Here is a 27,826-nt window from a genome sequence, read left to right as displayed (position 1 = left end):
ACCAGATTCTAGGGGAGGATTCAGAAACCCCATCTCTTCATGAGAGAATGAATGGCAAGGTCGCACTGCAGAAAAGCATGCGAAATGGGGTTATTGTTATGGTCAGTGTTGGAAAGTACAACCTGCTACATTTCTTATTTGTTCTTACCGGTGGCCGTCTTTAATTCCTTTACTCTTATTTCAGAGGTGTTGAGGGAGCAGAGGTTAAATTCAGCTGTTCAAATTGTCTTGTTTAAATAGAAGTCCCATGCATGATGGTTTTTATTTTTAAGTAAACTTTGCTTCACTGAAGTATAACATTAACATAGTTGAGTTCACACATTCTAAGTGTACTAGCAGTTTAGTGACTTAACACAAAGTGAGTACATTTTGTAAATGCCACCCCGAATCACAAAATGGTGGTAGCACTCCTGAAGCACCTTAAACCCATTCCCTGTTGTTACCTGTACTCTCCTTCCGAAAGGTACCCACTGTACTGACTTGTATTATTATAGATTAGTTTTCCTTATGTTTGAATTTTACATAATGGAGTAATATAATATGTACTCTGGTGTCTCGCTGCTTTTGCTCAACAACACATTTGAATTTCATCCATGTTATTCATCCGTGTGTAGCAAGTACTACGTCATTCACTTTTATTGCTGTGAACAGTATTCCAACATAAAAATGTATGAATTTCTTTACCCATTTTGCTGGTAATGCCTTCCATAATGGTTAAAACTCGATGTTATTTTGATTCTCATTTATGTTTACTTGCATGGTTGTCCCTTTAATAGCTTTCATTTACTAGGTTTGCTTACTCTTGCTGCCACCCTTTAATTCCCCTTCTCCCCCCATCATTATTATTATTTTTTATTATATCATCTCTACTGTCTGGAGGACCTTTATCCAGCATTCTCAACTTTCTGGAATGTACTGTAAAACAAGAAGTAAGTCTAAAGGAAAGATCTCTAAGCCAAATCATATCTCATACTCATGTACTGAGTTTATCCATTTTTATTTCAGATACTAGTCTAATAAGAGTGGCTGCTTATTTACTTTTCTGTCCTACATAATGATAGAAGATGTGAATTAGGAGAGACGTTGCCAGGTGCTAGCATTTGTATGTCAGATAGTGTAGTAGTAGAGAGAATCAGGTGACTGTGAAAAGAATGAAGGAGATAAAATCAAAGGTATTTGAGGCTTAGTTTAGGGTGAATTCCTAATGACCTTGTTTTATTAAAATAGCACAGTAAAATAACCATTTTTCTTTAATGATTATTTGGCTAAATTGGTTCAACTTAACCAAAGAAATGGTACAATTGTGTTTTCTGTACTTTTGTTTAAGAAGATTGGGAATCATATTATCCATGATGGCTGTAGTGGAAGCTTTCCATTGTCTTTAAATCTATCCAAGTGGAATGAAAGTTATTTTTACTTCTTCGGCCTACCTTTAGAACAAGTTTTTTCACCCCATCATGATAATAGGAAGGAATGTGTTTTACATTGTGATCCCCCCCTATGCAACACACATTTTTTGTAACTGGAAAATTTCTTTTCCATAAAGCAGTACTTTGGAAAAACACTGCTACACAATGCTCAAATTCTCTCTTCATTTGTAATTACTGAGAATTGCATATCACTGCAGTCTAAATTAATGAGCTACTAACAGTAATGAGCTACTGAACAGAGAAAGTTGAGGAAGACATTTGTGGAAGAGGCTGTTTAGAAAAATATTTACAAGGTGGGGCAAAAGTGGGTTTACAGTTGTATGTGAAGCAGAGTTTATTCTTATATTATTATTTATTAATTACTGTATTCTTTTTCATAGAACAACTGTACATTATTTTTGCCACACCCTGTATACTAAATCCAAATGCTCTCAGAGACCTGAGAGAGCAGCAGCATATTATTTTTCTTTTAAAATAGGTACTAAAGTTTCAAGAGCAGTTTTCTTTCCTAATAGCTTTTGTCTTCCTGTGATTGTCCTACCCCACCCCTGCATAATGATCGTAATATTGTAACATTTCTACTTCTTGGAGGTGAATTAATACACGATATGGTTAAGAATAAGTATGCCATTTGTTTTACCCAAACTGAGCAACATTATCTGCCCTCACTGTTTTTGTTTATAAGCCTTTTAACACCTCTGACCTTAGTTTCCTCATCCGTCAAATGGGGATGATAGTACTTGTCTCCTACATTTGTGTGAATTGAATGAGCTTATGCATGTAAAGTGCACAGTATTTAGAAGTTAATGTTGTTAATAATTAACAAAATTAACAATCCTAATAATCTGCTTGGTGAACAAGAGTAGGGTATGTTAGAATGATGTCTGGTATGTTTTAATGCAGAAGTTCTTAATGTCCCAGATAAAGTTTTTCTTTTTTGTCAGATAACGGAAGAGATTCCAGGAAGAGCACTGTCAAGACTAAATTGTGAGAGTTGTTGTTTGGGGGAATAGACCAAAAAGAGCAGGTAGAACTTACAACGTTTGTGGGTTCTAAGTATACTTTTGAGATGTTTCTTTTTCTTGTCTTCCTCCTACACCAGCCCCCGTATTTTGACACTCACTAGCTCTGAGACCCCCAAATAGATTACTTAATGAAAACACTAAAGTTTGTGATTTACTTTTAGAAAAGAATCAGACATAATTCAGGGTTTTCTCTATTAATAATGTCACTTGTTTGCATTTTGTATGCTGTCTTGAGTGGTTGGAAAAAGTGAGTAGCATTAGCAAAGCTATCCTGGAACCTACCATAATACTGAATACTGAAATGACAATATTCTGTGGTCAAAAGTTGTAGAGCTTACTGTCTTACACTCTCTTCTTGTGTTAATTTTTGACCCATAGTAGTAAACCTAGTTAAGATGTCTATTTGTCCTACTACATGCATTCCTGACAGAAACATCTTCAGGTTGCCAGGCTTCTATGGAAACTAGACAACACTTTAGTCAGTTTGTGGATGCTTGCTAGGCATTGAACCTCCTAGCTCCAACTTCTTTTCTTGCTATGTCATCTGCTCATTATAAACATTCTGAGCGTGGCGTTGATATGGTAGGTATGTAGAAAAATGGTTATTAACCGTAACCATCTCTTTTATATTACTGGTCATGCATTTATGTTGCCACTTGTCTTTGAAACAACAGAGGAAAGGGCAGAAACTGTAATTTTGGCAAATGTTAGTAGTGTAGCTAAAAATGATATGCCTCTGTTCCAGTGCAAGAAAAAAATGATTTTTCTCTAATTCTGAGTCCCAGTCCAATTTCATTGCTTGTGATCATCATCTTTTGGTATTCTACACTGCTCTTGGAGGTAAGATATATTGTCTGCTGTAATGAAAACACATATTTTCCTAGCAGAGAAGTACAGCTGATCTGTCTTGTAATATTTTTTATATTCCCCCCCAATAGAGGGCTGGGGAACTTTTCATAAAACATACATTTAATGTTCATTGTGGAACAGGCAGCAAGAAATCATAAGTACACTGTCTGTCTGCCGTGGGGAGCAACACTTTTGTCCCTATGAGTGTACCGTGATGAACGCTGTAATACAGGTATTGTAAGTTGAATATAGGTTTCTGTAGTAATGTTTGAGGTGAGAAAATAAGAGATAAAGTACCAGTATCAATTCACTTATTAACACTGAACTTTCAGATGCCAACTGTAATTGAAAAATAAAAATTAAAAACAAAAACATCAAACTTTACTTTTGAATTAAAATTTGCCCCCATTGCCTTTATGTTAAAAAAAAAAGGGGGGGGGATGAAAAATATAAAGGAAAAAGTGCAGTTTTTTCTTGTTAATGTATGTTCCCTTAGATTTCCCCTGAGTGCTGTATACTTTTATAGCACACCATTCTTTCTCCATCTTGACGTGTCTCTTTTTATTTTTAAGTTTGTCTTCTTGATTGCTTGTTTTGTGAGTCAGTGTATGTCTTAACCTACTTTTGAATCTGGTGTATACCTACCATAACGTAGTGCCTGCCAGGTAATAGGTACCCAGTAAGGTATTCTATTACTTATAACTGTTATTTGAATAACATTTTAAATCTTTAAAGCAGTTTGACTCCCCAGTTGGCTAAGTATTTAGAGTTTCCATAGTACTATATATTTCTTATTATGTAGTCTTATTTTACACAGTAAAATAAGTAGTCTTATTTTACACAGGCGGAAACAGGCCTAGAGGGTTTTAAGTGGCTTCTCTCTTAAGATCCCACAGTTACCAAATAGTAAACCTGGGACTTAAACCTAGGCTTGTTAAGAACTTGAGTTTCATTTTTAATTTGAGTTTTAAAAGTTTTTAGTTTAGTTAATAATGACTAGGTAAATCAAAAGTTTGTTCTTACAATGTTCAAAATTAAAGCTTGCCTTTAAAGTTAAATGTTTAAATATTAGAGGTATTAAAGTATGAAGTAGTATCTGTATTAGAGTACCTTCTACTATTGTAGAGTACAATCTACTACATTGGAGTGACTGTACTAGTAAATGGTTGTATTGTTTTTCTTTTATTTTTTAAATTAAGAAAACACAGGCACATAGTTTTTTAAAAAGCTCAAGTGGTTCTATAAGGCATATGGTGGCAAACTGCAGCCCTCTGCTGTTCCTCCGAGATACCAAGATACCACCTTCAATGCTTAGCTATTAATTTGGGTATTCACCTCTATATTTTAAAATAATATGCTTATATTGCTGTTTCTGTATTACACCCTCCCCTTTTCTTCCATTCACATTCTGTTGACTTTCTAGTGTGGAAGATAAAGTTGATTTGAAAAAATCATCTCCTTTTTTCCTGTGTTCTTCCAGGATAACAACCTTTGGTTAAAATTAATAAACAATGTTTATCTTATTGGTATTTCTAGTGGTAAGCCAAGAAGTATATTACGATGTATGCCATTTTATTAAATTTTAATAACTTTTATTAAATTTGCTGTAGGTTCTATCACTAATTCTTGCCAAACAACTGTAAAGTGCTTCTGAATACTTTTCCCATTCTTCAAATACATTGTGTAATCTATCAATTCTGGATAATTTCCTCACCTAAATTTTTCCTGGTGCTCTCCTCTCTTGTTTGACTTTCCATCATAGAGAGAAGTGGGTCTTCACCCTTGTATTGGAGCTTTGTTTCTTGGATGCCTGCTTTTTCTCTGTGCTTCTGTTCTCTTGTTTGATAGTTTCTTTGGTATAGAATATTGCGTTGGAAATAATTTTCCTTAAATTTTGAAATCATTGTTTCTTTGCTTTCTAGCTTTCTGCATTTGGGTTGAGCTATTTTGTATGCGGTCTGATTTTTAAAACTTGCCATTCTTCTTTCCACAACTTTTAGGATTGTCTCTATACCTGCTATTGTGAGAACTCATGGTGATGACCTTGGTCTGTCTGAAAACATGTGTTCCTCAGGCTTTTTATTTTTGGATGTTGCCTTCATAGAAAAAACAGTCACTGTCTTCCCATTCTTAAATATGTCTTTTTGGTGCAATTACTAATAGATGGCCTAAGCCAGTTATAGGAATCTCTGATGATTTTTAATGGCAGCACTACCGTGTGACTTGGGGATAGATATATGAATAGAGCACAGAGAGATGAGAATTAGTTTCTAACCAGAGAGAGAAGTGATAGAGGCATACATGTTTGGGGGAGAGGGTGAAATGGAGCAACTGATTTTGTATATGATAGCATTGTAGAAGAGAATAGGTCCGGTACAGATGAGTCAGGAAAAAAGAATCATTTTGGCCTAGTAGATCTTATAAACCAAATGTTCAGAAAAAATTATTCATGACACTTGTTAAAGATGGTAACCAGGCAGACTTCATTCCAGGGGGACTATTGAGATAGGTATAGGGAGTACTCTGTGGGGGAGAGAGGTTATATGTATCTTTGAATACAGCATGGGCAAATGGGAATGTATAGCCAAGGATAGGGGTGGGAGTCAGTTGCGGAAGGCAGGCCAGGGTAAGAGGGGGATTCTCTCTAAATCAATTTAGCAGGATTCTTGTTAATATTGGACAATGCAGAGACAAACACAGGAGTTCATATGTTGAGGCCTATGCTCAGTTCATATGTTGAAAAAGAGCGCAGAAGAGCCTGAGTAGAGTTTGCTAAGCTAAGAAAAAGTGGTATGTGTAGGTAACTGTTAGCAGGGAAACATGAATTTGTTAAGGATGGTTGGTGTTACTACATCATGGAAGGCCTTGAATTTTTTATTATTTCTGTATAGGCAAGTAGTTCTTGATCTTTTTCCTCCCTCCATTATAATATACATAATACTTACCTGGCGTTTTCTGGGGCTATGCACAATCCTGGCAAGCTCTTTCTTTCATTTAATAAAACATAACAGCATGCAAGAGGGTGATGTTATATACTGAATATCATATACACACACACCCTATTCTAAGTGATATGTAGTATAACATTAAAAACATGTTCATAAAGAATTCAACAGTTGATTTTGGAAAGAGCAAAATACATGTATGTGCCTGTAGTAAAGTTTAGGGACAGGGCAAAAATGGGAGCATAAATACAAAACATTAGGAAAGAGAAAGCTCTATAACCACAGTTATAAACAGAATATGACACACAGCCCAACAGCAGTTAACTTTAAAATCTTAGTGAAACAAGTGGTTTGTGACAAAGATGCAAATTATTATTCATAAAGTTCACAGTGGTGGTAGATATAAGTTTTTAAAATTTTAATTTTTGCTTGAAATTTTTAATTGTGGTATTAACTCATTCAATCCTTACAAAAATCGTATGAGCTAATTGCTATTAAGTATTTCTGTTTTGCAGAGCACAGAGAGATTAGATTAAGTGACTTGCTCAAGGCCTCTGAGTACAAAACTGAAACTTAATACCTATTCAGCCAGGTTCCAGAGCCCACACTTCTTATTCGCTGCATTTAGCTCTGGTGCCATTAAAAAGGGTAAAACATTTGGATACTTTGGCACTATCATTAGTAACTGCAGGCTCAAAAGTCATTTAGTCAAGTAAAACCTAATTAGATCACTCTTGATTTAGGATGATGTCGTCAGGAAACATACCAGCAGAGCCAATGACAGGTATTCCTCTTCCATGGGAATTCTTGCAGTTGTCTAGGGGTTAATTTTTGGTCCATGAAGTGACAGCTCAGGTGGGTTCAGGGCTCCTTTGATGTATTAGTTTCCTGTGGCTGCTGTGATAGATTACCGAAAATGGGTGGTTTAAAACAACAGAAATTTATTCTTTCAACAGTTCTGGAGGCCAGAATTCTGCCCCAAAGCATGGTTGGCAGGGCAGAGCAGGGCAATCTCTCCAGAAGCTGTAGTGGATAATCTGTTTCTTCTTTCTAGTTTCTGGTGGTGGTCTTCACATCTCTTATCTCCTCTGAGTACCTCTCTGAAAACCCTCACTCCTGCCTCTCCCATAGAAGGATACATGTTACGGCATTTATGGCCCCCTCAGATAACCCATGTCGAGGAGTTCCTTTCAAGATCCCTAATTATATCTTTTGCCATGTAAAGTCATGTTTTGTTTAGCCTACCACACCTGGTTTAGAAAACACACACACACACACACACACACACAGCCCACCACAGGTACAACTACATCCTTCTACACACCCATTCCAAATAGGAACCAGTATCTTTTGTAACTTTTACAGCTTACTCACCCTGTGGTCTCTAGGGACACGCCCAGTTAAGAGTCTCTATATGCAGAAAATCCAAAAGCTGTGGCATCCTGCCAAATATTCAAAGTTGCATTTGCAATTCTTTCACTCTAGATTTATCTTGCCAAACAGAGGTAGTATTTCTTTTAAAACCATAATCCCTGTTGCCAGTAACACAACTCACATTCCACCTTTTTCAGGTTTTAGAAATAAACTAGTTAACCACAAGGTCAGATTTGTCCATAGAGGAGAAGGTTTTGTTGACCTTTTACTCATAAGTAACATATTACTTAGAATATATACCATAAATGATTGCTGTATATTGTTATATTAAAACCTTTCATGATTTATTGATACTGTCATAGGCTTTGGTTATATCAGTGAGTTGATGATACACTGAATATTTTCTTTTCTTTAAAGGTGAGGATGTGGCATTGTATGATTTGTTTGAGGTTTTGTAGATACTGAAATGATACTATAACCCCTGAATAGTAGGGAAGAGATGTTTTTAATGGACTGAAGAAACATCATTGGTAACATTTTGGTTTGGGGTAGTTGGGTGAGCATGAAGGAAGGTACAGCAGGGGAGCACTACCAGAATGTCAACACACTTTATTAGATAATATCAAAAAATTACATTAGTTAATTCACCAGTCTCATTAGAAAAACCTCTAAATTTTGGGAAGCTGTCAAGCTCATAGTGGAGGTATGTACATGTTTTTCAATATTCTGATTTCTGCTTGGAATCTAAAGTTTGATCATTGGCAACCAATTACTGTTAGTTGCTTTTCTTGAAATGACAAACTCATCTCATTTGTGTTTGAGAAAATGTCTGGGTGGTGTGGGGGGTGGGGGAATTGAGCAAAAATGAAAGAGCTCACGACACGGACAACAATGTGGTGATTGTGGGGAGTGGGTGGAGGTGGAAGAGGGTATAAGGGGGTACATGGTAATGGAAAAATACAATAAAAAATAAAGAGAAAATGTCTTCCAAATACATAAATCTGAATAAACAGTTTGTCAGCTATTCTTTTGGGGGAAAATGGTGTTCATGAAAAAAAGAGGCTAGTTCAGTTTACAACTTAAACAATCACATGCATCTATTCCCTCAGTACAGCCTTTGTACTTCACTGTGAAGCAGAAATGCTTCAAATGAAGTTCCCATTTTATCTCACAGATTAATAGAACAATGTCTACTCAGCGGTTGACATTTAATAAAGTGATTTTTAATGCTTCATGAAGGGTATTCTTAAATGAAATGTATTAAAAAAAACTGTAATTGCTTGGTAGTGCAGAATAGGATGATTTCTAGTTCAGTTTGGTATCTCTGTCTTGACTCCTCCCAAAGTGGCAGCAGTTTTCTACCCATCATTAATTACTTTTGCATCATCAGTATAAATGTCAATAGTTAAAAAGAGAAATAATGTGTTAGTATTATAATGAAAATAATTTTGACTTAGCAGATCTTCTGAAAGGGTTTGGGAGACTCCCAGTTGTCTATGAACCACACTGAAAACAGCTGCCTTAGGATTGCAGCATGCATTTTTGATTTATTCAAGTCTAATTGGTACATTTTACCTTTTCTTGGGCAATGCAGGATTCTAGCCATTACTTTCCTCCCCCTTTTATTCCAACATTGTTGTTTATATTCATTCCTTACATGTTTTAAACACAAAATACTGTTAAAGTTGTCACCAACATGTTTAATATTTTCTTTGCTTGTCATTCCTTTCTGCATTTCTGACCTTATGAGATCATTTGCTTCTCTGCATGTGAGTCTACTGTACTCACGTTGAAAGTCTTTATTTCACCTCATGAAGTACGTGTTGAGAATTTTTTTTCTTTTGCATATGGGCTTCTCATTTTTCCACCACCATTTGCTGATAAGAATACTTTTTCTATTGAATTACCTTTGCTGAGTGTTGAAAAACAGTTGACTATATTTGTATAGGTCTGTTTCTAGGTTCTTTATTTTTTTCCATTGATTGGTATGTCTGTCCTTAGTACCACACTCTCTTGATTATTGTAGCTTACTATATTGTCTTGAAATTGGGTAATGTGAATCTTCTGACTTTGTTCTTTTTCAGAATTGTTTGGGCTATTCTAGTTCATTTTCTTTTCATATAACTGAGACAGCTTGTCAATATATATAAAAAGCTTGCTGGGATTTGATTGAGATGGCCTTGAATCTACCTAAATATCAAATTAGGGAGAATTGATATATTAATGTTTTCTATTTTGTGAACATGGTATTTCTCTGATTAATTTAGATACTCTTTGATGTCTTTCATCAGTGTTTTTTTCCCTTCAACACAGGTCTTATGCATATTTTGTTAGATTTATGCCTAAATACCTTGGGGGTTTTTTTGGTGCTGTTGTAAATCATATTTGAAAAAAATACATCAGTGCCCTGACCTACATGGCTCAGTTGGTTGGGCATCGTCCGGTCCTACAAAGCTAAAGGTCGCCTGTTGGATTCCCGGTGAACGAAGAGGTCCATGTTTCTCTCGCATTGATGTTTCTCTCCCTCTCTTTCTTCTTCCCTTCCCCTCTCTCTAAAATAAATAAATAAAATCATTAAACAAATAGTTCAAATTTCAATTGTTTATTGCTGATATATAAGAATTGTATATTGACCTTGAATATGACACTGACCTTATCAGTTTGAGCAATTTCCTTAATTTTAACTTTAACTTATCACAGTCTACCTTCAAATTATATTATATACCATGTCATGCATAGTACGAACCTTGTAATATAAATATAAACTATGCTTACATTTCTCTCAGCCTGATCTTTTGTGTTATTATACATTTTACTTCTATATATGTTATAAACCCTACAGTGCATTTACTCTTTTTTTTTTTTACATTAAGCATTGCAGTCTCGTTAAAAATAAACTTTGTTAAGGTATAATTTACATATATTTAATTTTACCTGTTGTAGGTATTTGAGTTTTGACAAATGTATACACTATGTGATCTTTTGAGACTGGCTTCTTTTACTCAGCATGTACCTTTGAGATTCAACCATGCTATATATCAAAGTTTATTTTTTTTAATATTGCTAAATAGAATTTCATTGTATAGATGTACCATAGTTATTCCTTTACCTGTTGAATATTTGAATTGTTTCCCATTTTCATTAATTTTGAATAAAGCTGCTATGAACATTGCATACAGGTTTTGGCATGAACACAAGTTTATTTATTTTTAGAGAGAGGGGAAGAGAGATAGAGAGGGAGAGAAATACCAATTGCTTGCCTCCGTAAGCACCTTGTTCAAGGACCAAATCCACAACCCAGGGCATCTGCCCTGACCGGGAATCAACTGGTCACCTTTTGCTTTGCAGGAATGGTGCCTAATTGAGCCACACTGGTCAGGGCCACAAGTTTTTACTTCTAGGGTAAATACTTGGGACTAGGATTATTGGGCCACATGATAAATGTATGTTTAACTTCATACTTAATTGTCAAATTGTGTTCCAGAGTGACAGTACCATTTTACATTCTCACCAGCAATGTATGAGAATTTCAGTTGTTCTGCATCCTTATTAACACTTGATATTGTCACATTTAAAAAATTTCATGAACCTTGAGGACATTATACTAAGTGAATTCAGTCAGTCACAGAAAGAAAAATACTGTATGATCCCACTATATGTGTAATCTAAAGTCCAACTCATAGAAGGAGAGGGTAGATTAGTATTTGCCAGGGGAAAGGTTGGTCAAAAGGTACAAACTTCCAGTTATAAGAAGGATAAGTTCCGGAGTATCTATCTAATGTTATTATAGTTAAGTGTATTGTAGACTTGAAAGATGCTTAGAGTAGATCTTAAGTGTTCTAAACATATTAAAAAATAGTAACTATGTGAAATGATGGATAGGCTACCTAACCTTATTGTGGTAATTATTTAAATATATAATCATGTTGCACATCTTAAATTTACACAATGTTATATGTCAATGACATATCAATAACGCTGGAAAAAGATTTTAGCCATTCAAATAGGCATGTAGTGATGGCTCGTGGTTTTAATTGATTTCTGTAGCTTCATAATAGGGCTTAAAACTGTGTCATGTGGGCCCTTCAACTTACTATTTTTCAAAATTGTTTTGGTTATTCTGGTTTCTTTGCCTTTACACATAAGATTTATAATCAGCTCATCTGTATCTACAAAAAAATCCTACTTGGATTTTGATTGGAATTCCATTAAGTCTATAAATTTAATTGGAGTTCTCATCTTAAAATATTGAGTCTTCCAATTCCTGAACATGGAATCTCTCTGCCCTTACTAGGTTTTTGAATTTTTGATCAGTGTTTTGTAGTTTTCAGCATATGGATTCTGCTGTACATACTGTTAGAATTCTATCTATATATGTCATGTTTTTTGAGCTATTATAAATATTTTTAAAATTTTGTTTCCAACTATTGTTAGTGCATAAAAATACAATTTATTGTTTTGTATGTTAAACTTGTATATTGTGATCTTGCTAAACTCGCTTAGGAGATTTTTTGTTTTGTTTATCTTAGCAGTGTTCCGAGTTTTTACATCAGTTGTATTTTAAGGAGACATTTAAAAAGTAAGAAAAATATCTTTTATAATTACCTGTGCAGCCTACCATTTCTGGTGGTCTTCCTTCTGTGTTCTGCATCAAGGGTTTCATCTGGTAAAGTATTCCTTCTGCCTGAGAAATTTTTTTTTTTAACATTTCTTAAAAGTGTAGGCCTGCTGGTGTTGAATTCTTTTAGTTCTGTATCTCTGAAAAAGATACTTTATTTTTTTTTTGAAAGGTATTTTTGCTGATTATAGAATTGTAGGTGACACATTTATTTTCCTTTCAGTAACTATAAAGATGTTGTTCCACTTTATTCCAGCTTGCATTGATTTGGGCAAGAAAATTCCCCCTACCTATGCTGCAGTCTTTCTAGGCAGTAAACTTGGGGTAATTGTAGGACTTACAGCCTGTTTTCCTCTTTCTCAAGGATTACCGTCATGTGATCTCTGGTATGACTGAAAGCCTTTATTTTACACATTTCTCTCTCTCTCTCTCTCTCTCTCTCTCAAGTTATTTCATTCAGGAGTAAATTTGGTCCGTTTCACTGAATCTTTGCTGGTAGCTGAAGACCAAAGACTTAAGAATTTTAAATCTTAAAATTCCTTATAGAATGGTGGATTGAGATATCAAGAAGTATGTCATTCTAGTAATTAAAATGTATGTTTGTCTTGTTTGCAGAGGCTAGATTTAATGGTTCTCCTGAGATGAGTTGGTTGATTTTTATTGCACAGTATCTGTAACCATCAAATTTGTAAATTTGACAATTTAACATAGAAAATTGAACATGAGCTTATTAGAGACTTACTGTGTTTTTTTGGACCATAAGATGCACCTAGGTTTTAGAGCAGGAAAATAGGAAGAAAATTTGAAGCAAAAAACGTGGTAAAATATTTAACATCCTTTAAAGCAGAAATCCTGTAGTGAGCCAGGTAAGCTACATTTGGACTATAAGATGCACCCCCATTTTCCTCCCAAGTTTGGGGGGGTGTGTCTTATAGTCCAAAAAATATGGTAAACTAAATAGTATTTTGGATGGTCAATTTTCATATTTTATACGAAAATATTTTAAATGAGTATTTTAGTGTTCAGGCAGTTTCCTTTTGAATTCACATTTTTGGCAAAGTATGTTTTTAGAACTGTTTTTTTTTTTTTTTTTTCAAATGAACCTTTTCAAATTAGTGAAGCAGATTGTTAAAAGAGCCACTAATAATGCGAGATACCTGAATTTGCTTGATACTTTGACTCTTTCATTTCCCGAGTTAAAAACCTTTCTAGTCATGTTGGATAAATTTATATTTATGGTAGGCTGGAGCAGGATTGACCTAGTGGCTTAGTAAACATGAGCCCTTGTAAAGTATCTAAGGAGTGGTTAATGCAACTCTCTGTCCCTTGATCTTTATTAATCAGCAATTAATTTGATTGTGTTTTGCTTTGTTGCTCACCCTTACACTTTATAGCTAATAGTGGCAGGTCAGATTTTCTTCAGTAGTTACCTGTTTGTTCTTACTGATTCTTAGGAGATTTATATATTCTGAATATGAATACTTTGTTACTATAAGTATAATTTCCTAGTTTGCGACTTGCCTTTCTTTATACTTATGTGGTTCAGATATTAATGTAGTTGAATTAATATGTCAACATTCTTTTTCATAACCTGCATTTTTACATTGTATTTTTTAAATTTTTGGTTTATTTTTTTTATTGTTGTTCAGTTAAGTCTATTCTGAAAGAAATCCTACCCTATCCTGATGTCAAAAGACATTTTGCTATGTTTTCTTCTAAAAGGTTTAGGTATTTTGCCTTTTACATTTAGGTCTTTAATCCATCGGGAATGGGTTATAGGAGTCTAATGTCTCCCCGACCTTCCACCCACTTTTTTTCTTTCCCTTAGAAATAACCTATGGGCTTGCCACCATTTTTTGGTTAGGATATTGTTTGCTTATTTTGTTATAAGTTTCCATACATACGAAGGTGTCTTTCTGAGCTCTTTTGCTAAATATTTGTATTCATGCACCAGTTCTCTTTATTTCTGTGTCTTTATTGTAATTTATGGTATCTGGTACAGTGCCAACTTTCTTTTGGTTATATTTATGTAGTATGTTTTTGTTGTTTTTTTTTCTTTAAATCTTTTTAATATTATACTTTTGGTATGTCTAACACATTACTTAAATCTAGATTTAAAGAAAATCTGTTCACAGTCTTTTTTCACGTAGTATATTTAATGCATTTATATTTACGTGATTAAAATTGCATTAAATAATATTCATTTTAATATGTCCACATATTGATCACCTGTGCTCTGCTTTTTTTCCCTTTCCATGTTTAGTGACTTTCTGAACATGAACTTATTTTCTTTGGAGCTGTAGAAATTTTCTAGGCCAGGGATGTGATAGTAGAGTGCTTGGTTTTTGGCCTATCCTTTGGATTATATGTTATCCCCAGGTCGAGTGAATTCAGGCTTTTGGTTACAAGTACTCTGGGCATTTTTTTCTCCAATCATTGCCATTATAACATGGGCAGTTTTCCTTGTCCTTCCAAGACCAGTTTTATATAAAGTTTAAAAATTGTCTTACTATATTTTAGTTTACACTTAAATTGAGGGTGTATGTAGTCCCTTGAGGTCTCTGTTATGGGGGAGGGTGTCTTACTTGACTCCTCTTGAGTGGCTTCAAGCTTTGTGTTCTGTCCCCTGAATGAGGCCTGTAAACCCAACACTCAGGTTCTCATAGGCTTTCAGATGTGCTCATTGGAAAAAGTTGCTTCAGTACTCTCTCTACCTTTGTCTCTCTAAATTCTCGTCTCCCCCACTCCCCAAGCCCATTGTTTCTAACTTACTTGCTAGGTCAACTTTACACTAAGAACGTGTGTAATTCCCATTGCCACCATGTTTTGTCTGACATTTTGGGTTTTACCAGAGTGACTGTCCAGGTTGCCTGAAGTGGAAGTACTTCCCAATACTTTTAATTTTATGGCACGCATGAAAAAATTGTAGTTCATACTAATTACCAGGAGTTACTATTGAAGGCGTTTAAATTGGTGATGGTACATACACAAAGGCTCTGGCTGAGAGCCCTTAACTGTGTTTTGCCTGGCAGCCCCAGAGGCTGAGGCTAGCTCTGTCTTAGCACTCCTGTTACCCATCCTTAGTACATTTGTTAGGAAGCTTGTAAGAATGTACTGTAAATCTCAGAAACAACTATGTATGTATGTTGCTTTTTAGTTTATGAGAAGGGGAGGAATACAGATCCTGAATCATGCTGGGCCAGTACAAAATTGCATAGGAAAGAGAAATGGAATTAGGTTGTTTGCACTAGAAGAAAATATTGGTGAATGTTTATCAGGTTGGGGTGGGGATATTCTAATTCTGAACCTATCATGCACATTGTAAAGGAAGTGGTGGTTGGTTTTGAGAAAATAGGGAGAGCCTTTTACATTAAAAACTTTTAAAAAAATGTATAGGTAACTGCAAACCAAGAGAGAGATTCTGTAACAACATTACATATAACAATATTTTATATATAAATAGCACCTGACAAATCATTTAGGAAAATACTGTTTATATCTGTGAACAGGTTGATAGTTCATGGAAGAAATAATAAACTTAGCTGATAAATATTTGGAAAATAATCAAAACTGAAAATGAGAACTGCTGGTGGAAGATTATATTGGTTCAGCTTTACTGGTGAGATTATTGAAACCTTAAATTGTGCTTTCCATTTGATTGGGAGGAACACATACTAAAGAAATATAAATTGGCCAAATTATGTTTATCGGGTAATAATAATGAAAACTTGATTAACAACCAGATACTCTTCGGTAGAAACAAATTATGGCTTAACTATTTAGTAAAATGCTATACAGTTGTTAGGTGACTGTAGATTTATATGTTCTGGTATGTTTTGACATGGTAAGCAGTTAATAATACTGAATGAAACATTGTTTGTAAAGCTGCATACCAAGATTTGTACTATTTGTATATGTGCATAGATAAAAGTCTGGAAATGTATATTCAAACTGCTTTAAAGATTTTTTTTTTTTTAACGTACTACCTTTGGGGAGGAGTCTTAATTATGTTGCAGTTTCTCTAGTTTTAGCGTTGTTCATTTAATAAACCTAAGTGCCTTCTATGTATGAGAAGTTGTTGAGGTCAAAGCACATTATTTTAAATGTAGTTCATGTTCATAAATTTGTCTTTCTCCCCTCCCCCAATGAGGTGCTTGCTCCTTCCCTTTTTTGTGCATTTATTATTTTAGAAGTATGTATAAGGCAAATGGATGCATACTTTGCTATCACACATATTTATTTGAATTGCATCCAGGAGTGTCTAACCTGCAGCCCAACACAAAATCATAAATTCACTTAAAACATTATGAGATTATTTTTGTGATTATGTGTTGAAATGCATTTAATGTGTGGCCCCAAACAACTCTTCTTCCAGTGTGGTGCAGAGACTCCAAAAGGTTGGACACCCCTATAGCAAGCATTATAGATACAGTGTTTTACCTTCATGGATTTTTGGTCTACGTAATTTTGTTGTAGATGGCTTTTTTCCTCTTGGTATATTTTTGGGATTTTGAGTTAAATGTGTATAGCTGAAATGACAGGGAGAATGATTGCTTGTAAGATTGTCTCTGTCTACCTCTAGATAAATAATATACCCTCTGGAGTAGAAAGCAAATGAGGTAAAAAAAATATGGTATAATGCTTATTGCTTTACATGGGAAATCGCAGGATTACTCTGGGCTATATATTCATAGAATTCACTTCTGAAATTCTACCTCATATTCTCCTTATGTCCGAATTTTAAATATACATTATTTTAAAGATTATTTAAGACAATTCATGAGCCTAATTTGAATGAGGCTTTATAAATAATGTACTTGATTATACCCTATCTGCACAGTTACATTTAGCATGATACAGAAACACATTATTTGGAAAATAACTTAGCTGTTCTGACCCAACAGCTTTTTAAAAATTCATTGTTGGCCGTGGGCATGTATATGTGCATGTGTGTTAATGTAGAATTCATCAGTTCATTTGGCTGCATACATCAACACTAAGAGTTTTAGAGTTAGTAAACTGGCCAAACGGTTGAGACAGTACAGCCTAATTTGCTTTACTGAAGCTGTATTTGGCCTTGCTTTGACAAATGTACTAAATAGAAAAGTTAACAGCAGGTAAACTAAGGAGATAAAATTCAGAAGGTACAAAGGAAAAGAAGTAGGGTGGAAGCATTTAACATTTTTCAGATATACACTAAATTTTGTCTGAACTGGTGTATTATTATCTATATATAGAAGCAGTCATGTTTTTCTGCCACAAAAGGCTTTTGAATATGGTAACTTTGTTTTGTTTTGGTTGATGTATTTTTGTATTTGTTGCTGATTTGTTTTGATTTGGATGTGTATGTCTTTTTGAATAATGATTTAAAATAAAGCAAGGTGAGAAAACATGGTAAAGAACTGAGGCTAAATCTTCTGTGAGGATGTTGGGAGCAAAAAGTGCTGATCTTATGTGTTGCTTTTCTGCTTGGTGTGGAGTTTTAGAAGGAGCTAGTGTGTAGGAGTGTAAGAGGAAGAGTGACTTATGATGGTCCTTGTTTTGGAAATGACGTTAGGTCCCTAGGCAAGACCCTAGTTGAACACCTTAGTGCTCAGAGGCTCTGGAGCCATACTGTTTGATTCCAACCTCTGCTAATTAGTGACTCTGTGGCAGTTGAGCACATGATTTACTTTGTCTGCCTCAGTTTTCCTATCTGTGAAGTAGGGTCTTCTTATCTCATCCAGTAATTGTGAGGAATTAAATGAATAAATATATGTAAAGTGCTTAAAATAGTGCCTGGTACATATCAAGGGCTCAAATATTAGCTGTCAACAATTGAATTACTAATACTAAGTTATCTAGTTTGATTTCAGTAGTATAGTTCTGTGAGAATATTTTCCATAGTCCTCTGAGAATATTTTTTTAGTAGCAAGGCATTGTCAATAGTTTATTTGAAAAGAGTGGTACTTAGGGTGCTGTGCTAGTTTCTTGAATGATGCTTACTTACTCATTAGCATCCAGCACATCCACTGAATGCAGAGTAGTAGGTCCAGAGAGGCTGAGTAATCCAGGATTGAGATTGATATGTTCAATATTTCTGTATTGATTTTGTTGTGAATAAAACATGACGTAGTTGAAAATTGCAGTGAGGAAGATAGTGTAAAGTAACACATGTATAAGTTCTTATATCTTCTCTAAAATGTTAGTTATGGGTGATAGTTAACGAGATTTCTTCTTTCTTTTCCTTATCCTTTTTGTATATATTAATGATTATTTTATTAGTCTCTGGGTTTCTTCCTTCCTTCCTCTCTCCCTCCCTCCCTCTTCTCAGAGGCAGTCAGTTTCTGGCTGCTCTGCAATACACCTGTTCCAGGAACTTGGACTTCCCTACCCTCTATCCTCAGCTTGTGGCTTCTACCATCTCAGTGATTCCAGCTAGGAGGAGAGGAGGGGTTGAAGCAGAGCATGTGTTTTCCTTATATCCAGTTGGCCAGAACTTCCTGTGCCATGGCTGGGTATCCCAGTATTCTATGTAAACATGCCTAATTAAATTTAGGGGTTCTGTTGACAGAAAAGGAGAGAAGAGATAATGTTAGGGATGCCAAGAGTCTGAAGCAAATTACAGAACAGTGCTTATATAAAATACTCAAGTGGGAAAAATGTATGTGCTTGCATTGCACAAAATATCTTGAGTTTAGTAAAATATTTTTTTAATGTTTGTTTCTTCTGGAAAAGGGAACTGAGTGGTTTGGGTCAGGACTGGGAGAAAGACTTTTCACTATAGTATACCCTTTAGAATTGGTGATGTGTCCATTTTAACTTTTCCAAAAATTGCAAATGAAATTAAAAAGAAAACTGATGTATAAGTTCAGGAATAGATATGTCATTAAGAATCAGTAATACTTGAGATTATATAATTTTAAGTTTGTAACTCTTCATTTAAAAAAAATGTGGTATGTTGAAATTTCAAAAAATGGTTTAGACCCAGGTACTTTCAAGCCTTTCAAGTCCCTAAGGTGTTTTAAAAGTAGTCAGGCAAAAGCATTGCTGAGTGTATAGAAAGGGGAGGAATTTTGATTTATGAGGCACATTTCTGGGAAAGGATATCAGCTTTAATGATGCAGACATTTTTAGGGTTTTGGGGGATTAGGTAAGGATAGTATGTTTATATGGAAATTTATTTTGGAAATTCACAGTGAATAATCATGGAATTAAGTCCAGATGCATTCACACACTTGTGTGTTTGTGTGTATGTATTATACGTAATATCACACATTGTATGCTTAATTATAGAAGCCCAAGGCATCTTTAAAAAGAGTATATCCAAAGTAACATGTCTCCTTTCTAATTCTCACTAAGATAGTTTAGTAATTTATGCTTGAATCCTTTGTATTGATTGATATGAACCAAAGAAAGATGGCCCATTTAAGTTTTCCTCCTTTCTGATTGAACTGAGTTAAACTTGCTTGTAAGTTACACCCATTGGTCTGATGTCTGAAGTTACCTAAAGTGTTAGTCTTCTTTCTCAAGTGACAGCTTTTTAAATATTTGAGGAAAGCTACAGCATCCCTGATGATTCTACTGAGTTAAAATAATTTTTATACAATAGTGTTTCTGTCCTTCACCAAACTTGTAGCCCTTTGTTACTAGCACCTGCTAAATTGTGGCACTCACCAGATGATAATGCTAGAGATCTGGTCAGAGTAAACCTTGCTGAGCTGATTATTGGTGTTGATATGTATAATATGCTTTATTAATTTGGGCCATGAATACTTTTTTAGTAGCCATTTATTTCATGGATAAATGTTGATCTGTAATCTGCATGTAAATCCCTTAATCTTTTGTAAGAAGCTTCTAAACTATCTTGTATGACTGGCTGGCTTTTAGGAAGTATGGGCAGAACTGCATGCTTGTTTTTTATTATATTTAACTTAAAAGTTTTGGTTCATTTAAAACATTCGTGATTTATACCTTAATGGAAATGATTTTTAAATAACTAGTAGGATTAATTGATAGCACCCTGCCTTGCAGTTCTTAAGAAATGAAAAGTTTAGGACAAAGAATAGAGGGTTATTTGAGAAACTAAAATAAAAATAACATTGCTTTGTTTATTCAAGAAATAATATATTAAACCCCTGTTATGTGATCATGGGTTGGGTATGGCCTCTCCCCTGACCTGATTTATAGGTGAGGGAGGCAGGTAGTACCTGGGAGCCTGATAGAGGGGGAGGCATTTCCTAAAGGGGAGCCACCAAACTAGGACTGCTTTGAGATTCTATCTCAGGCATTAGTGGTCATCATAAAAAATGGAAAAAAGAAAATCATTGGAGAATATAAATCTCCATTAATTTATTCTACCCATTTGTATGTCACCCAGCTACTTTAGCCAATCTTTTTAATTGAGAAAAAAATCACTTCTTTTAAGAGTTGCCGGTATTTAAGAATTGTAAAATGTTAGTATCATATTTTAGCTAGGAACTGACCAAGTTTATCATAAAAGACTTCATGCTTAACATGAAAAAAAAATTGGTTACATGTCTGTGCTCATGAGCTCCATACTTTATCAAGGTTTAGAAGTAGAAGGTAATGATAATATTACCGTTCTGAGATAACAGATTTTTCAAATAATAAAAATAAAGCAGATACTAAGCACAAATTGAACATTGTGGAAAATGGCACTATAATGGGAGGAAGGCATCCAAGTTCTCTAGCTAGCTGCGAGTATCTTAGTTCACTTTCCTTTGAGTCTAGAGTTTAATGATTAACTGTTTATTTTCATTCTCAATGTTTTCCCCATTAGGTGGTAAGGATTATAAATATGTAAGCTACTAGCTGTAAACTACTATAGGCTGTAAAAGTTATTCTCGTGGAAGGCATTGCTCATCCTCAGTGTGAGATATTCCATTATGTTTATAGGATTCTGCTTTCCTAGTATTTAGCATGTAGATTGAGTATCTTTAAAAAATATCTATCTCTACATTACCTGTCTATTTAAATAAAAATTAAAATGAAATAACCTGAAAAATCAGTTGTTGACTTGACCCAGCCATGTTTTCAGTGCTCAGTAATCACACGTGTCTAGGGGTGACTATTTTGGGGAGCACAGATTATGGAATGTTTTTATCAGTGCAGAATGTGCTCTATTGAATGATGCTGATCTAGATACAAATGATTTTTATTCAAGTTTCTGACTGTCCTCACACTGAAGGTAAGATGTATCCTGGAGGAAAGCATAGTAATTTTAATGATTTCTTTGTAAGAGTAGAAGTGGTATAGGTTAATTATGAAAGATCCAAAAAGTATAGAGAAATAAAATGGGCAAAATAAAAAGAAGTTGCTGTATGGCTCAACTATAGACGTTCTGTTTTTAATGTTTGTTTTATAGCCTAGTCCTTTTTCTCTGCATGTGTGTACACACACACATCCCTCTATATGGGGGTGATTTTACTTGTGCATATTTAAAATTTAAAAATGAACAAGAATATAAAAGTAACCCTTTTAATTGAAATAGTTTTGCTTTATAGTTTATGTGAACTTTGTTCTAAATCTAAGCTACATATCTTTTATGTTTATAATTATCCTTTGCAGTAAAAATATTATTATTAAAACACTGTTTAATTCTAGGTTATTCTATGAGTCTGTAGTATTGGACATTATCTTGTTTATTTTTTTCCTCTAAATATTCCTTAAAAATTGTCATTATTTGCCTGTATTTAATATCAGTGTTTACTTCACACACCTCAAATAAATTCATGATGTTTTGCTGTAAAGTGGTGACACAAGGCTTTTGGAAACTATTCTGCCATTTTCATCTTCATCTTGTTTGATATTTGGCTCTGTCGGCATAGTCTTTGACCACCAACATTAGTTGGTGTTTGTATGCTAGTTTCTTTGGATATTACAGGTTTTCCTTCACTTATGATGGATAAACCCATCAGAAGTTGAAAATGTATTAAGATGAAACACATTTAATACACCTAACCTACCAAACATCATAACTTAGCCTAGCCAGTTTCTACTGAATGCATATCACTTTCTTACCATCCTAAAGTCAAAATCATGAATTTTGAACTATTTTCAGCCAGGGACCATCTGATTATGTCTGAGTATATGGGTAGATGAATTTAAAATCTGCTCATTTTGCTTTTTACCTTGTGTTATGTTTCACACAATCAGAGTTGTGTATAGTATTTATTTTAGATGTGTTTCTTTGTTTTATGGGAAATGGAAAATAGTCACTAGATGATCATGGTAATGGCATCAAGGTAGGGTGAAACAGGAAATGCAGGATGTTGCCATCTTTTTGCTCTGGTCATTAAACAAAGTTTCTTTGTGTTTGTATCTTGAATCCTTTTTTACCATGAAGCTATATTTGCTTGTAAATTTAATGCTAATAAGCCATAAGAAATTGTCAGAGAGGAGTAGGAAAAGTTTCTAAATCTTACTAAGGGTTTAAAAAAATGAAGACAACAACTGTTTTAATGAGTGCTTTATTTACAATGGCATTGATAGCTTTAAAAAGTCACTTATTTAATGTAAAATTAACAATTGTCATTCTGTAGCCCCATAGTTTTAAGAATTTTTCTGATGTTAAAAAGCACTGGAATAAATTACCCATATTTTGCCATACATAATGTGCATTTTTTGGCCCACATTTTTGAGAGAAAAATAAGGATGCTCATTATACGTGGGTAGTACCTGAAATACCTTGTATCTGTTCTTGTGGTTTGTAATTATTTGTTACAAAAAATTTCTCGTACGTAATATATTCAAAAATAAATACTACAATTCCTTTATAGTACAACAAACAAGTATCTAACTATAAGTAAATAAAATGTTGAATTAAAAAATTAAAATGAAAGATTTTTTTTCCTGAATGTGTGGGCCAAAAGTGTGGGTGCACATTATACATGGGAGCACATTATACACAGTAAAATATGGTATATTTTTGTCCTTTTAACCATCTGTGAGATAGGATTATATATGACTTACAGAGGGTCATGAAATTTTATGGCTCCAAATTATAGTAATTTCTGAGACTTCTTTGAAGCACTCTTAATTATAAGGAAACAGAATGATTAGTTTTAGTAATTGTGATTTGGTACATATGCACATTTAAATAGCTAAGAGTAGATTAGAACTGAAGACAGTTCTTTTATAAATGTTAGGCTTTAAAGATAGTAAAATCACCCCAGAATATGCCTTGTTTTAAGGATAGCTTCTCCAAACTTGAAGAATATTTATATATGTGCTTTGGATAGGTGAATTTTAGGACACACACTTTGAAACTGTCAATGGCTCGACATTTTGCAGGAGAGGAAAAAATCAAGGCACTTTAAATTGGTACTATGCCCCACATAACATTTTCTTATCGCATCAAAAGCTCTTGAAGTGGTGGTGAAGGGATTTTTTGATAATGGAAACTATTCTAGTTCCTTTGTGGGCACCAAACCTTGGGAGTGTATCCAGAGATTGGGGAAGTCATGTGCATTTTATTTGTTTTGTGACTCTTAAGACACACTGTAACACAGAACATTTTACACTAAATTGTTAGCCAGGTAATTTTGACAAAATTATTTTGAAACTTGAAACAGTATTGAGGGTGTTGTGGGTTTCTTTTTTTGTTTTTTATTTTTTTTAAAGCTAAGGAGAAGGTAAAGAAACAGTTATAAGTTTGGAATGGAATGCTAAGTACTGTGGTAAACCCTCAAAAGAAATTTTTTTTAAGTCATGTTAAAGTTTTTGTTTAAGTTGATTTATAATTTTATATTAGTTTTAGGTTTACATTCCAGTAATTAGACATTATATAACTAAGTGATCATCTCAATCTGACACCATACATAGTTATTAGAATATCATTGACTATATTCCCTATGCTGTATTTATATCCTGAAGACTGTTGTGTAACTACCAATTCACACTATTTAAAAAAAGATTTTATTTATTTATTTTTAGGGAGAGGGGAAGGGAGGGGAAACGAGAGGGAGAGAAACACTGACATGCGGGAGACACATCAGTCTGCTGCCTCTTGCACGTCCCTATCTGGAGACCTGGCCCGCAACCCAGGCATGCACCCTGAACAGGAATCCAACTGGCAGCCTTTTGGTTTGCAGGACGATGCTCAACTCACTGAGCCACACCAGTAAGGGCCAATTTGTACTTCATAATCCCTTCATCTTTATTATCCACCCTTCAACCTCCCTTCCATCTGGCAGCCATGTAAATATTCTCTGTATCTGAGTCTGTTTCTGCTCTGCTTGTCTGTTTTTTAGGTTCAATTGTTGATATGTATGTATATATTGCCTTTTTATTGTTCATATTTATGGTCTTTTTTTTTTTTTTTCCTTAAAAAAGACTCTTTAACATTTCATGTAATACTGGTTTGATGATGATGTACTCCTTTAGCTTTTCCTTGTCTGGGGAGCTCTTTATATGTCCTTGAATTCTAAATGATAGCTTTGCTGGGTAGAATAATCCTGTTTGTAGATCCTTGCTTTTCATCACTTTGAATATTTCATGCCAATCTCTTCTGGCTTGCAAAGTTTCTTTTGAGAAATCAGCTGACAATCTTGTGGGAACTCCTTTATTGGTAACTAACAGCTCTCTCTTGCTGCTTTTAAGATTCTCTTTTTGTTTTAACCTTTTGCATTTTAACTATGATGGATCTTTGTGTGGGCCTCATTAGGTTCATCTTGTTTGGGACTCTCTGTGCTTCCTTGACTTGTATGTCTATTTTCTTCACCAGATAAGGGAAATTTTCTGTCATCATTTTTTTCAAATAGGTTTTCAATTTCTTGCTGTCTTCTCCTTCCAGCACCCCCATGATGCAAATGTTGGAACATTTGAAGTTGTCCCAGAGGCTTCTTACACTACCCTCATTTTTTCAGATTCTTTTTTATTTTTGCTGTTCTGATTGGGTGTTTTTTGCTTCCTTATATTCTAAATTGCTGATTTGCTTCTTGGCTTCATCAACTCTATTTTTGATTCCCTGTAAATTATTTTTCATTTCAGTTAGTGTATTCTTCATTTCTGACTGGTTCTTTTTTATGTTTTCCATGTCCTTTTTCATTTTGTTGAAGTTGTCACTAAGTTCATTTAACATCCTTATAACCAGTATTTTGAACTCTGCAGATGCAGAGTTGCTTGTCTCCATTTAGCTCTTTTTCTGGAGTTTTGTTTTGTTCCTTTCATTTGGGACATGTTTCTTTGTCTCTCATTTTGGCAGCCTCCCTGTGTTTGTTTCTATATGTTAGGTCAAGTTACTACATCTCCTGGGCTTGGTAGAGTGGCCTAATGTAGTAGGTGTCCTGTAGGGTCAAGTGGCACAGCTTCCCTGTTCACCCAAGCTGGGCACTCCAGGTGTGCCCCCTTCCCCAGTCCCTATGTGGGCTGTGTACACGCTTCTGTTGTAGTTGAGCCTTGCTTGCTGTTGGAACCTCAATGGGAGGGATTTATCCCTAGGCTGGCTGGCTGCAACCACTGTGGAGGATCAGCTATTTAGTGGCCTACCCAGCAGAGCATGACTTACTTAAGCAGGCTCTGGTGCCTGATGAGTCTGCCCCTTTAGTGTGTTGCTTGTTGAGGTGGTTGGGTGGTGCTTGATGTGTTCTGAAGCTGTCCCAGGTGCCATGGCTCTGGGGCCTCCTGGGAGTCGCAGGTCAAGGTCTGCCACCACCTGTGTTTTGCCTGAGGCCCACCTGCATGAGCTACAAAGTGATCTGCAGATGGCTGCTACTTGTGCTGGGCTTGGAAGTGCCCAGGAGAGGCCAAGCTGCAAACAAAGGTAGACTGCTGGTAGTGCTGGGTCTGGGGCCGCTTGTCGAGAGATACCAGGCATGCTGGGGCCAGATGCTGCTTGTTTGAGAAATTTAAGGAAAATTTAAAGCATGAGCCAAGACAGGGCATTAGTATGGAAAAGCCACTGGAAACAGCTTGAGTAGGCCAGCAAGTTGAGTTGGGCAGTGTCTCAGGGAATCACCAGGGTGGGGCAAACAGTGATAGCCAGGTGATGGATACTCAGACATGGCCTCTGCTTGCCAGCTCTGTGGGGGAAGGGCTCAGAAATGGAATGCTAGCATTTCTGTCCAGGAGAAAGCTGCACCACTGGACTTCGCCCTGATGCCATACAGTTCAATTTCTTTCCATATGTGTGTGGTGCCCTTCGAGCTGCCATCCCAATGATGGAGATAAAATGAGAGAGTCTGAGTAAGTTTTGCACGTGCTCTCTAAGAGGAAGCCTGGGACTCAGAAGTGCTCCATCTCACTCAGCCACAATCCCCACCTGTATTTACAGCTAGAAGTTGTGAAGACTTCTCTTCCTGGCACTGGAACCCTGGGTGCGGGTCCTGGTGTGGGGTTGGGACTACTCATTTCTCAGGGGGTACCTCTGCAGCCAAGATATCCCTCCCGACTTTTATCCGCCACATGTGGGTGTGGGACCAGCCCCTTCCCTGTCTCTGCACCTCCTACAAGTCTGGACGTGGCTGCTTCTGTATATCCTTAGTTGTAGGACTTCCATTCAGTTAGGTTTCAGGTGATTCTGAATGATGGCTGTTCTGTAGTTTAGTTGTAATTTTAATGTGGTTGTGGGAGGATGTGAGTACTGCATTTACCTACCCTACTATCTTGACCGGAAGCCCTTGAGGTTTTCTAATATTATTCCTTTTGTCAGCCTTTTGAGTATTATTAAAACTCAAAAAATAGTGAGGGTATCCAGGCTCTCCTGTAGCTAATGACAACTGGAGTTTGTCAGAGTCCAGAACTTTGTTTTTTCCATCGTTCATTTTTTCATACTGTCTCCTGGATTTAAAGAAGAAGAAAAAGATACACTTAAAATATTATTTATTTATTTTTCCTTCAGGGAAGGAACAGTGAGAGTGAGTGCATATGCATGTATTAGAGTGGGGGGAAAGATCAGGAATAGAATTAGAGTTGGTGGGTTTGAAGTATATCATGAGAAGACAAATGAAAGGCAATTTATGCTAGTTTAAACTGGTAAAGGTTATGGCAAAAAGTAGCTATTAGGTATAAACGGTTATTAATATTACTCTGGAGATTCTATGAATTCTCATATACCTTAATAAAGTTCTTTCCATCTGTGGGGAAAGATGGATATTATTTGTTTATAGCAACAGGGACCACAGTAATAATTTAGATTTATAACTTATGAATAATGTTATCAGAGTGCTCCTACATTATCTTACTAGGCAAGCATTTCCATTTTATAGATAGGAAAAGCTCTTATGCCATAACCAGTGGCTCTTTTAATAAATACTCAGGTATTCTAAAGTATGCTGTATTGACTATGTCTGGGGTAGAAGTGAAATATATTGATTTCTTGGGTAATTGAATGGAACATATGTGCATTATCTCAAGAAGGAAATGCATTTCAGGGTTTTGTCTTTTTCTTAAATGCTTTACTTTTTTTTATTTCTAGGCTGTTCGCTGCTACGAATCTCTAATCTTAAAAGCTGAAGGCAAAGTGGAGTCTGATTTCTTTTGTCAATTAGGTCACTTCAACCTCTTATTGGAAGATTATCCAAAAGGTACGTTTTCCCCTTGTTAATTACTGTTTGATTTATATGTTCCTTTAAAATAATTACA

At 35.2% G+C, this 27,826-nt stretch overlaps 1 protein-coding gene across 8 annotated transcripts in view; it reads left to right on the top strand.

Moving 5' to 3' along the window:
- KDM6A (lysine demethylase 6A) overlaps positions 1-27,826 on the top strand; it is a 180,823-nt gene that overhangs the window by 26,982 nt on the left and 126,015 nt on the right. For all 8 annotated transcript variants that reach the window (XM_053917341.2, XM_053917340.2, XM_053917338.2 and 5 more), the window contains exon 4: positions 27,660-27,768. In XM_053917341.2, coding sequence (XP_053773316.1) covers positions 27,660-27,768 — 109 coding nt within the window. The remainder of the gene's footprint in view (positions 1-27,659; positions 27,769-27,826) is intronic.

The sequence above is a fragment of the Desmodus rotundus genome, chromosome X (genome assembly GCF_022682495.2).
Source record: "Desmodus rotundus isolate HL8 chromosome X, HLdesRot8A.1, whole genome shotgun sequence".
Classification (NCBI taxonomy): Eukaryota; Metazoa; Chordata; class Mammalia; order Chiroptera; family Phyllostomidae; genus Desmodus; species Desmodus rotundus.
This window is presented reverse-complemented; position numbering and strand designations above follow the sequence as displayed.